Source organism: Hippopotamus amphibius, chromosome 1, assembly GCF_030028045.1.
Source record: "Hippopotamus amphibius kiboko isolate mHipAmp2 chromosome 1, mHipAmp2.hap2, whole genome shotgun sequence".
NCBI classification, from domain to species: Eukaryota; Metazoa; Chordata; class Mammalia; order Artiodactyla; family Hippopotamidae; genus Hippopotamus; species Hippopotamus amphibius.
Window position 1 is genome coordinate 25,931,390 of NC_080186.1, and position 12,795 is coordinate 25,944,184.

General features: G+C 47.9%; 1 protein-coding gene across 5 annotated transcripts in view; it reads left to right on the forward strand.

Annotated features, from left to right (window-relative positions):
• The first annotated feature begins 2,928 nt into the window (after positions 1 to 2,928).
• AZIN2 (antizyme inhibitor 2) overlaps positions 2,929 to 12,795 on the forward strand; it is a 37,656-nt gene continuing 27,789 nt past the window's right edge. For 3 of the 5 annotated variants that reach the window (XM_057706268.1, XM_057706266.1, XM_057706274.1), the window contains exons 1-3: positions 3,161 to 3,283; positions 3,926 to 4,103; positions 5,564 to 5,737. In XM_057706268.1, the coding sequence (XP_057562251.1) occupies positions 3,999 to 4,103; positions 5,564 to 5,737 (279 nt within the window). In that variant the 5' untranslated portion in view covers positions 3,161 to 3,283; positions 3,926 to 3,998. Of the gene's footprint in view, positions 3,071 to 3,160; positions 3,284 to 3,925; positions 4,104 to 5,563; positions 5,738 to 12,795 lie in introns of those variants that run through there. The other 2 variants (XM_057706284.1, XM_057706279.1) reach the window with 2 other exon arrangements.

Sequence of the window (12,795 nt, forward strand, 5' to 3'; positions counted from 1 at the left end):
CGGTGGCTTCTCTTGATGCGGAGCACAGGCTCTAGGTGCAAGGGCTTCAGTAGCTGCAACACGCAACCTCATTAGTTGCAGCACATGGGTCCTAGAGCACATGGGCTTCAGTAGTTGCGGCCCGTGGGCTTAGTTGTTGGGGCTCGCAGGCTCGAGTGCAGGCTCAGTAGTTGCTCCGAGGCATATGGGATCTTCCCGGACCAGGGATCCAACCTGTGTCCCCTGCATTGGCAGGCGGATTCTTAACCACTGCGCCACCAGGGAAGCCCCCATAAAGCATTTTTATTATTGCAGTGTTTGTGAATACAATTATGATTGATTTAAGAAGAATAGGTTGAAATTGACCGATATGATCCTGGTCAAAGACCAAAGCCTCTTTGTCCTGCTTCAGCAACATGTTTGTGAGAGCTCTGCATAGCAAGCATTGATAACAGTGGCACGAGAAACCAGCAGGAGGGGAGCCACGAGACTTTGGGCTGGATGCCAGTAGGACGACTCTATGACTTTTTGAGCTGGGGCCTGAATGCTCAGCTACTGGTTGACAGTTAAGCATGAAGGTTAAGGGTAAGGCCAGATGGGTTTAAATCTGGGCTCCACCCTTACTTGCTGTGTGACCCTGGGTAAGTTACTGAACTTCTCTAAATCACAGATTCCTTATCTGTAAAATGCGGACAATTATAGCCCTCTGACATAGGGTTGTCATGGAGATTCAGTGACATCACATACCTCGTAGGGAAGAAGATAAATCCACAGCTTATTTGTATCCAGTCCAGGAGACAGATTTTTCTGCTCTGACTACCAACCCTTGACAGATTTCAACTGGACAAATTGGGTTATAGTTTGTTTCTTTTTACCTTTATTGATTCATTCAGTTAGCATACTGAATGTGCTTATTATGTGCCTACAATGTACTAGGTGATGAAAAGAGCTAGTGAGGCAGACTTAGACCATGGCATCCAAATAAAGCCAGCTTATAGAACGATTTTTTTAAGCTCTTTATTGGAAAATAATTGCTTTACAGTCTTGTACCAGCTTTTGAGGTACACCAAAGTGAATCAGCTGTATTTATACATATATCCCCATATCCCCTAAGAACGATTTTTTAAAAAGTAGAGCCAGTTTGTTTGGGTGCCCCTCTCCTCCTTTTACTGTCATTTTTTCTTGAGAGCTTCCTTTGAGGTTTCTGCCATGCCATCCTAGTCTACCCCCTCCCAGTCAGGAGATGCTTATTCTTAGGAGGACTTTAGTCACTGATTCATACTATGGTGCAAATGACCACAGAAATCTCAAAGAATGGATCTGCAAATGACCCCTCCTTTGGAGGTGACTCCCTCCTGAAAGGCTGTTCCTAGAGTAGAAAGCAAGAGTGTTCCAGGCAGAAGGACCTGGAGAAATCATTCAGTCTGAACCTTCTCAGATCATGGGGTGGGAATCAAGCCAGGCAGATGTGACCCTGCTCTCAGCAGGATGATCCAACCAAGGACATCCAGCAGTTATGTGGCCAGGCTGGGTGGGGAGCAGAAAATGGCTCTTCCAGATACCATAGTCACTGCTCTATACCATCCGTGTGCTGAGGATGCTTTGATTAGGTTGTGCAGGATGCCCTAAGGAGATACTGATGCAGAACAAGAAATGCCTCTGGCTTTCAAGAAATCTACAGCCTGACAGGGGACATGAGCACATACGTTAGCCCAAAAGCTCTTTGACCACACTGATTCAAAATGCTGCCTTCACTGTGCACCAAATTCTCCAATATGCACAAGACTGTTCGAAACTCTGTTCTGTTCTATCACTGCCTTTTCCTGCACCAGCACCATGCTGTTTTAAAGACCAGAGCTTTATAAAATATTTTGATATCTTGTAAACATCCTTTTCTTTTTCAAGAATGTTTTGGCTGTTCCTGTACAATTACTGTTTCAGGTGAACTTCTGAATTAGCTTTTGAGTAGCACAGATATTTAATCTTCCTCAGCAATCTTATTTATGCCAGGTACTGGGCACTCTGAGGAGCCAGGCACTCAGTTCCTGCCCTTGGGAGCTCACAGACTAGCTGGGAAGTGTAACCAAACAAGAGGTGTAAAGCAACAACAGAAATCTCACACTATGGGTAACAAAAGCCAAAAGAGTGAGGAGTCCACACAGATATAAGTGCTGCGAGTTCCATTGTTCCTCCAGGCTAGGAAGGTCATGGGAGGCTCAACAGGGGAGGTGACATACTGGACTTTGATGGATGTGCAGGGGCAGGAGTTCGTTAAGTATAAAAGAGAAGAAACGCTTTGAGTTGAAGAAGTCAAAGAACGCTTCTTGGAGAGGGAGACACTGTATTTTGAGAGGTGAGTAAAAGTTTGCCCGAATCAGAAGGGATGGAGGAAGGGATTGCTTCGAGCTGGGGAAGTCACAAGAAGGATCTTTGAAGATATTTCATCTGGGTTTTGAGTTGGAGGATACTGGAAGAGGCAATTAAGTAAAAAGGATTTTATTAGAAAAGTAAAACGAGATGACATTTGACCTACGCTTCCAGGGATGAGTGGGCAGTTCACCAGATGGGAGAAGAGAGGCACCCTCGAGCTGAGGTAGTCACAGAAAAAGCTCCACAGAGCAAATAAAAAACCTCCTGGCTTCCTGCCCACTCTCTAAGATCCAGGAGCCAAGCGTCCTACCGCGTAGACGCTCGGGATTCTGAGCTAGAGGCCCTGTAGTTCCGATTTCCCAGCTTAGCGCAGCCGCGGAGGGGTCTCGGTAGGACTGCGACTCAAGATTTGCGGGGTCGGCTAGCAGAGTTGAATGCTTTATGTCGGAATCGACCAATGGGATGGCGGCACCCAGTTGCCAGGGCTACGGAGGGGGCGGCCGAGCGGAGGCGGGGCCTGGGAGCCAGGGGCGGGGTCTGGGCGGGGCTTATATAAGTGGGCGGCGGGCAGAAGGCGGGGCGTGGGGGTCGGTGGCTGCTGGGCGGGCGGGGCGCAGGCCTCGGGGCCGAAGCCGGGGGGAGCGAGCGAGCGGAGGCGCGGAGGATTCGATTCACTCGCTGGGGAGACCTATGGGCCGAAGCCGTGTAAATGCGTTTTAAGGCGAGTGCTGGGAGAGGCTCGGGGAGCCTCGGGAGCGGGCGCCCTCGGCTCCAGCGCTGACCTGCTCCCTGGCCCCTCTTGCCTCCTCTCAGCAGGGGCCTCGGCTCCGCAACTGCCACTCCTCCTCGGGGTGTTGCACAAGTTTCGAGGTCACCGGCGAACCCCCCTAGCAGCGCGCCTGTCTCTGGCCCCCGCGAAGGAGCACGGGGCTTGGTAAGGTTTTGGGGGGGCGGGACCTCGGCCCTGCACTCAGGAGGGCTCACCGAGACAGAACCTCAGCTCTTGCCCGGGAGCCCGCGCCCCCCACCCACCATGTGGAGCCCCCATGCACGCTTAGAATCCTAGCACCAGGACCAGCCCGGCCCACCTTTACAAACGGTGAAACTGAGGCCCCGAGAGGGGACGGGACGTACCCAAGGTCACACAGCAGAGAGCAGACTCGAATCTCAGCTCTCCGGCTGAGACTTCTTGATGGGGTCACCTGCAGCCACTTTAGGTGGGCGTGGTCAGGATGGGGGAGGCACCTGGAAACTTCCCCACTCGGCTTTCCTGCTCCTTCTCTCTCATTCTTTCCCGTTTAACCAAAACCCTAATTTCAGAACTAGAAAGGATATCCAAACAATTCATCCGTTTTACAGATGGGGAAACTGAGGCTCGGAGGGGCAGTGACATCTAGGCAGATAATGCCTTGTCCCAGTCCAGGATTCCTGATCGTCCCCACTCTTCCCAGTAAACCTAAGCGCCCCAGACTTGTGCTGGGGGCCGGGTGCGACAGGACTGGGCGCCCTGGCCTGGGGAGGTGAGGGGCGCAGCCGAGGCCAGCTCCCCAGCGGCCCCCTCACTCTCCTCCCGCAGTGTGTTGCATACTTTCTAAGGCAGCCGGAGGCAGCCGCAGCTCCATCCAGCCCATCGGCTCCGCCTCCTCGGCATGGCTGGCTACCTGAATGAAACGGACTTTGTGATGGTGGAGGAGGGCTTCAGCACCCGGGACCTGCTGGAGGAGCTCACTCTGGGGGCCTCACAGGCCACTACGGTGAGGGTCTGGGAGCGGGGGTGGGTCCTCTGTTCTCCCAGCAGGCTCAGCTGCCCCCTAGGGCCCTCATCTGATTCTTTCACTTATTTGGTATTCAGTCCTTGCTATTTGCAAGAGACACAATTTTATCTCCAAATTCCTGGTCCTTGCCCCCAAACCTGTTCCTCCTGTGTTCCCTGCCGTCATGAACAACACTACCATCATCTAGGTCAGAAACCTGGGAGTCTTGGCTTCCCCTCGCACACCTGGGCACCACCAAGCCCAGTGAGTCCAGCCTCCTTAAATTACCCTTCAGTGTGCTCTTCTGGGACTTCACTTTGTAGTTTAGGCCTCATCTCTCTAAATCCCCCCTAACCTTTTCCCTGCCTCATCCCACCAGCTCCAACTTTATCACAGTCCTGCTCGAAATCAGAGTTCTTTGGCATTTTCCCATTGCCTGCAGGGTCTAAGTCAGAACCCTCCTGCCTTCCTAGCCCCATTTCTGGCATTTCCCACGGTGTATGTTATGCTGTGCTCCATTATCACTCCTTTGCCCATGCTGTTCCCTCTGCCTGGAACACCCTTCTCCCAGCCCCTCTGCCTCTTACCTATTTCTACTCGTTACTTATTACTCATCCGTGTCACCTTTTCCTGATTGCCCCAGGCAGATTTTGTACTTTCCTTCTCCATGGTCGCCTCTGCAGGTTGTAGGAACCCCTGCTTAGCATTTACTGAATGGACTTGTAATTGCTTAAGGGGTTAGTTCTCTTCCAGACCCAAGCGCCTTCAGGGCTAGAGCCCTGCCTGGTCACCTCTGTACCTTATGTAGCATATTTACATAGGTATGCTTGGTCAGAAACCAAGTGGGCATCAGTGAAAAAAGTGTTGCATAAAAGGGCAACTGAGTCCCAGGAAAGGTTTAAGTAATGTGGTCTCACCCATGGCCTCATACATGTTCAACTCTCAGCAAACAGTTGTCCACAGGCATGGGTTGCAGTGGCAGTGGGACTACCTCAAGGCTTCCTTGAGCACCTAAATGTGAAAGGCAGTGGCTGTAGGCGGTCTGCAAGGAATTTATCTTTTTCTGGAGAAGACAGATGTATGTAAACACACAGTTCTGATACTTTGGAATCATGTGCAAAATGCAGTAGGAACATTAAAGGCAGAGTTGCCTTATTGCTTTGGGGGAAGGTGGCATTTCAGCTGAAACTTAAGGGTAGATTTGGAACTTGCCAGATGCACGTGGGGGAAGGGTATTCTACATGGAGGGCATGGTGGGAATAAAGGCTGGGAGGTGGAAAATGATCTAGGATAGAGCTGAGGGGAGGGGAGGGACTGGAGCTGGATCACAGAGCCTCGAATGTCCTGTAGGCTTCTGGAGCCCCAGAGACTTTTAGAGCAGGATACTTGGGAAGACCATGGATGGCACGCACTAGGAGGGAGCTGGGTGCGGTCTCATAGTAACCCTTCTTGTTGTGCAGGACGAGGTCTCTGCCTTCTTCGTGGCTGACCTGGGTGCCATAGTGAGGAAGCACTTCTGCTTTCTGAAGTGCCTGCCGCGAGTCCGACCCTTTTACGCTGTCAAGTGCAACAGCAGCCTGGGCGTCCTGAAGGTCCTGGCCGAGCTGGGGCTCGGCTTCAGCTGTGCCAACAAGGTGAGACCCTGTCCCTTCCCTGCACACTGACCCTCTCTGCCTACTGAACACACACATGGCCTGGCTGAAGCTGCTGCCGTGGCCCTGGGGAAGCAGGAGTGACCTGTAATTGGCCCCTGTCCTCTGGGAAGGCCCACCCACTTGGGAGGGGTTTAAGGGATGAAGGAGGAATTTGCCAGCCTTGAAGTTCCACATTGGAACCACATGTGACCCTGGGTAGGTGGGTCACCTTTTTGATGGAGATTTTCAAACTTCTTGGTATAGAGCTTTATGAGGTATTTTTCTAATTAAAGCAAAGCAAAAACACCTTTTTATCATTGGTTTGATTTTTTTCTTTTATAATAATAACGTGTGACTGTACATTTTCTAGCTAATCCTTGTAGAGTTTTGTTGTCATTGCCAGGTCAGCTTCCTTCCTTTCTTTTTTTTTTAAATTTATTTATTTACTTTTATTTTATTTATTTATTGGCTGTGTTTGGTCTTTGTTGCTGCGTGCGGGTTTTCTCTAGTTGTAGAGGGCAGAGGCTGCTCTTCATTGTGGTGCATGGGCTTCTCATTGTTGCAAAGCACAGGCTCTAGGCTCACGGGCTTCAGTAGTTGTGGCTCGTGGGCTCTAGAGTGCAGGCTCAGTAGTTGTGGCACACAGGCTTAGTTGCTCCGTGGCATGTGGGATCTTCCTGGAGCAGGGATTGAACCTGTGTCCCCTGCATTGGCAGGCAGATTCTTAACCACAGTGCCACCAGGGAAGCCCCCCTCTGCTTCCTTTCTGATTTGATTAATGCCATTGTCTTAATTCCCTCCTGTTCTCTTTAGATTTGTTTATTTACTGCCATTCTCTATTCATTGAACTCCTCCAATGTGCAACTGTAGGGCTAGCAATACCGTGTTGAGTAAAACAGACTCTGTTATCCTTGAGTTGAATGCATGGCTTACCTGTTTCCATTCTGTTCTTACTTGATAAGTCTTTTGGCTATAACATTTCATCAGAGTACAGCTTTGGACATAGTTATTCTTTCAGCAAATATTTATTGAGCACCTGCTGTGGGGTCAAATACCTTTCTTGGTGGGGATTTAGCAAGTGAACCAAACCAAAAAAAGGCCCTTTGCAGAGCTTGCTTTCTAACGAACCAACAAGTCAAACAATGAAAATCTATGGTATTTTAGATGGTAAATGCTATGGAGAAAATTAAAGAGGGAAAGGGAAGTAGGAAAGAGACGTGGATGTCGGGAAAGAGGATTGTACTTTTAGGTGGTTTGGCCAAGGAAGGCTTTACTGAGATTTGAACACAGATCTGAAGGAAGCAAAGGATCCGAGTCAGGTGGATAACCAGGGGAAGAGCATTCCAGGCAGAGGGACCAGCAAGTGCAAAGGCCCTGAGGTGGGAATAAGCCTGTGGGCATTGTTTTGTTTTTTTAATTAATTAATTAATTTAATTTATTGGCTGCATTTGGTCTTCATTGCTGCACATGGGCTTTCTCTAGTTGATGCGAGCAGAGGCTACTCTTCATTGTGGTGCATGGGCTCCTCATTGTAGTGGGTGGCTTCTCTTGTTGCCGAGCACAGGCTCTAGGCACGTGGGCTTCAACAGTTGCGGCACATAGGCTCAATAGTTGTGGCTCATGGGCTGTAGAGCACAGGCTCAATAGTTGCTCCGCGGCATGTGGAATCTTCCCAGAGCAGGGCTCGAACCCATGTCTCCTGCATTGGCAGGCGGATTCTTAACCACTGTGCCACCTAGGAAGTCCTGGGCATTGTTTTGTGATATTGTTATTACTGTTATTTTTTTTTTTAATGGTCAGTAATGATTGTTTTGAGGGCAAACCCCTTTTAAACTCTTGTTAGAATATGGCTGGGTGTTGTGAGGAGGATTCTAGAAAGGGATCTGGAGGAGACAGGAAGAGAGCTCACTTGGGTAGAATGACAGAGCTGGAGGGATTCCAGGTGGGAGAGAGGTGCACACCATGGTGGACAGTTGGAACGAATAGGTTCACCTTTATCAGAGACCCATGTTAGTGTACTTAGTGGTAGATGAATCTCCCTTGTGTCACCTGCGAAGCCCTTTGCATCAGCTCTTGTTTTGCACACCTAGTTTCACGCATGCCCCACCTAAAGCCCCATGAGGTGCCCAGCGGGGGAGATTGCCATTTTGCAGTTGAGGAAACTGGGAGTCAGCTGTACACAGCTTGCTGGTGGCAGAGCCAGGATTTGCCCCCTGCAGCACACCAGGTCTCTGCTCTGACCAAGGAGGAAGGGGACCCTTTTCCAGCTCCCTTGGTCTAGGGATGAACAACAGGACCAAACCTCACTGACTAGAGTCCTCTGCTTCTAACGCAGAGGCAGGGCCCAGTGCTGGCCCTCAAGCCTCAGGACTGGCCTCCAAAGGCTGGAGTTGTGGGGTGTTGGGGCTTCAAAGTCATTGGGGGATGTTAAAAGCATCTACGATTTGATGCGGGCTCCTGTTGTGCCAGGCGCTTTGCCAAGCGTTTTCTGTACATGATCTCATTTGATTCTCGAAACAACCCTGTGAGGTAATTATTATCACCGTGATTCTGGCAACAGCCCCATGAGACAGCAGTGAGCGTATAAGGAAAGGAGGCGCAGAGGTTTGAGGGATGGGGCTGCTTGGGGGTCTCTGACTTTATCACTGCTGTCTTTGCCAAGGTCCCCCAGGAGGGGATGGCAGAGCTGGGACCCCTCCCGGTAGGTGGGATCACATAGCCCTTAGGTGCAATTACTGAGAGGTGGCACAGCTTTTCTTGGAAGGCCAAGGCTGCCCTCTTCTGGTTGGCCAGAGCTGGTGGCCACTCTGTACAGCCCAATGCTTTGGCGGACACTCACCTAGGGTCAGGTGTGAGCTGGAGCTGGATGTACAGATATGCATCAGACAGGCTCCAGAGTCACGTGCACCAGCCATACCTTACATGGGGCTCTGGTCCACCCACCCACCTTCCCAAGGACCTTATGTCATCTCTCCTGCCCCATCCCTTGCCCTCTCTGGCTGTCTCCCTCGGCATCCTCCTATCTTAAAAAGCCTTCTCTGGACACCACATCGTCCCCCATTCCAATCCCTTGCTCCCACTTCGTGACTAAACTGAGTTGTCTACACTTGCCTGTCTACACTCCCTTGTCCCTTTCTCTTAGCATCCACTCCTTAAGCCACTGCTTCCTGACCTCCACTCATCATTCCAAGGACTCTCCTCTTACCACTGTCCCCAGTGATCTCTAGGATCCAGTGAGCACTTTATTTCAAACATTCATGTTGAATTATTCAAATAATACATTGACTCATCTGCCAAAAAACATAGAACATCAGCTTTATGTCTCCAGAGATAATCAACATTCTGAGTTTGAGTTTGGTGGCTATACGGAATTTGAAAACTACTTACAAATATGATCCATAGAAAACATACAAAATATCTTGTGATTTTGTAACAAAATATAAGATGTTCATGGGGTAGGTACTCTGCCACAATAGCTTTAAACTCAGCAGGTTTTGGAGATCTGTTCGTGTTGATGCATTTGACCTTGTAGGGGACACTCCTTGGTCCTCCTGTTTTTTGTTCTCACCACAAGAAAGGTGTGTGTGTGTGTGTGTGGTGAGAACACTTAACGTGAGATCTACCCTCACAAATTTTTAAGTGTTTAGTAAGGAATTGTCAACTCTAGGCACTGTGGTGTACAGCGGATCTCTAGAACTTACCTTGCAGAACTGACACTTTATATCCATTGAAACACATTTCTTTTTAGTTTTTTTTAAATTTATTTTTAAAATTTATTTTTTCTGGAAGTGTAGTTGAATTACAATGTGTTAATTACTGCTGTACAGCAAAGTGACTCAGTTATACATATGTATACATTCTTTTTCGTATACTTTTCCATTATGGTTTATCCCAGGATATTGAATACAGTTCCCTGTGCTATGCAGTAGGACCTTGTTGTTTATCCAGTCTATATACACCAGTTTGCATCTGCTAGTCCCAAACTGCCAGGCCTTTGCTCTCCCACCCGCCCTCCCCCTTGGCAGCCACCAGTCTATTCACTATGTCCCTGATTCTATTTCTGTTTCATAGATAGGTTCATTTGTGTCATATTTTAGATTCCACATGTAAGTGATAATTATATGGTGTTTGTCTTTCTCTTTCTGACTTACTTCACTTATCGTGATAATCTCTAGTTGCATCCATTGAAACACATTCTTTTTAAAAACACAGGCATAGCTTAGCGATATTGTGGGTTTGGTTCCAGACCACTACAGTAAAAGTGAAAACTGCAGTAAAGTGAGTCATATGAATTTTTTGGTTTCTCTGTGCATGTAAGAGTTATGCTTACACTATACTGTAGTCTAGTAAGTGTGCAATAGCATTATGTCTAAAAAAAAATACCTTAAGTAAAATGGACATACCTTAAGTAAAACATATTTTATTGCTAAAAAATGCTAACCATCTTCTGAGCCTCTAGCGAATCATAATCCTTTTGCTTGAGGAGGGTCTTGCCTCGATGTTGGTGGCTGCTGACGGCTCAGGGTGGTGGTTGCTAAAGTTTGGGGTGGTCGTGGCAGTTTCTTAAGATAAGACGCTTCCTTTTACTTGAACACCTCGAGGTCATTGTAGGGTTATTAATGGGCCTAATTTCAATACAGGTAGGTTGTTGCGTGTCAGGGAATAAGGAGACCCAAAGAGCGGCAGAGTGATGGGGAATGGCTGGGGGTGGAGCAGTCAGAACACACATTTGTCCATGAAGTTCACCATATCATATGGGCATGGTTCGTGGCACCTCCAAAACAATGACAATAGTAACATCAAAGATCACTGATCACAGATCACCATAGCAAATACGGTAACACAGAAAAAATCTGAAATATCTCAAGAAATACCAAAGTGTGACACAGAGATGTGAAGTGAGCAAACACTGTTGGAAACATGGTACCAATAGACTTGCTTGTTGCAGGGTTGACACAAACCTTCAATTTTTAAAAAAACCGCAATATCTGCGAAGCACCTCAAAGTGAGGTGAAATAAAATGAGGTAGGCCTGTATTCAACGGGGAACATGTGCTCTTGGTTTTAATGACTTTGGAAGCATTTCAGTGAAAGTGGACACTGCTGTGAGCCCGCTCACCCTCCTGGGGTGCCTCTGACAGTGGAGAGCTCTGCACAAGACATGAATTGCAAGACAGGGCTTGCCCGGACAGGAGTGCCACAATAACCTCTGCGTTGTTCAGACAGTCTCCCCTCCCCTCTCCGCCCGTCCTGTGCTGGGCTTTCCAGCTCTCTCACTTTGTAAGAGTTCCTCTGGATTCCGGCTCAGGCTCCCTTCTCTTATAAACTCTCCATCTTCGTAGGGGATTTCATCTCCTCCCATGGCTTCAAATACCTCTAATATGCCACCACCTCCTCCGTTATGATCTCCAGCCCAGACTCTATGTATCAGGTGCTGACTTGATACCGTAGGACACTGGAACCCAGCGTGTTCCAACACACTCATGATCTTCCCTTCAAGAAGGTCATGGGTCTGCTGGGCGAGGAGTCCCCCTCAGACATCTTACTGCACATCCCCATGTACAGTCCATCACCAAGCTTGGCATCCCCGCCTCCAGATCACACCCCCCTTTTCCTAGCGCAGCCTGGCATGTTTCCCAGGGAGCTTGTGTCTATCTCCCAGAATTCTCCCAGCCCCGTCCTCGGTCCATTTTCACATGGTAGCTCGAGTGACATGCATGTAGACCTTGCATTCAAAATGCACATCTGATCATGTCCTTTTCCCTCTTGAGACCCCTCAAACTGTTTCCCACCACCTGTAGGGTCAAATATAAATCACATCAGCCTTTTTTGGTCTCCCCGTTGGCTCGGCCTGAGTCCCTCCAGCCTCATCGTCCCCGACTCCGGTCACCTTGCCCAGGCCACCCCAGTGTTCTCTGTTTCTCCATCAGGCTGAGCACATTCTTGCCTCAGAATCTCTGCACAGGCTACTTCTTCTCCTGGAAACATTCTTTCCTTCCTTTTCAGCCTGGCCCAGGCCTGCTGTGGGGTTCAGCTTAAATTTCTTTTTTGTTTTTTTTAAATTGAAGTATAGTTGATTTACAATATTGTGTTAGTTTCAGGTACATAGCAAAGTGGTTCAATTATACATATATATGTATATATCTATATTCTTTTTTTTAATTCTTTTCCATTATAGTTTATTACAAGATACTGAATATAGTTCCCTGTGCTATATAGCAAATCCTTGTTGTTTACCTGTTTTACATATGGAGGTGTGCATCTGTCAGTCCCATACTCCCAATTTATTCCTCCCTCCCTTCCCCTTTGGAAGCTATAGGTTTGTTTTCTATGTCTGTGACTCTGTTTCTGTTTTGTAAATAAATTCATTTGTATCATATTTTAGATTCTACATATAAGTGATATCACATGGTATTTGTTTTTCTCTGACTTACTTCGCTTGGTATGATAATCTCTAGGTCCATCCACATTGCTGCAAATGACAGAATTTCACTTTTTATGGCTGAGTAATATTCTGTTGTATGTATATATGAGGGTAAGTCAAAAATTATCTGCATTCTGGCTGTAGAATTTATAGAAGTTTTAATATAACTGCAGTGAGGATAATTTTTGACTCACCCTCGTGTGTGTGTGTGTGTGTGTGTGTGTGTACACAGTGTGTGTATATATACACCACATCTTCTTTATCCATTGATCTGTTGATAGACACTTAGGTTGCTTCCATGTGTTAGCTGTTGTAAATAGTGCTGCTATGAATATTGGGTGCACGTATTTTTTTCAAATTAGAGCTTTTGTCTTTTCCGGATATATGTCCAGGAGTGAGATTACTGGGTCATATGGTAACTCTATTTTTAGTTTTTTAAGAACCTCCATACTGTTTTCCATAGTGGCTGCACCAATTTATGTTCCCACCAACACTATAGGAGGGTTCCCTTCTCTCCACGTCTTCCCTCAGCTTAAACTTCTGACCCTGAGAAAGCTGTCTGTCACCCCTGACACCGAGGTCTCCCCATCCCACATTCTCTAGTATCCTGTACTTTTTCTCTGTGGCTCTTATCC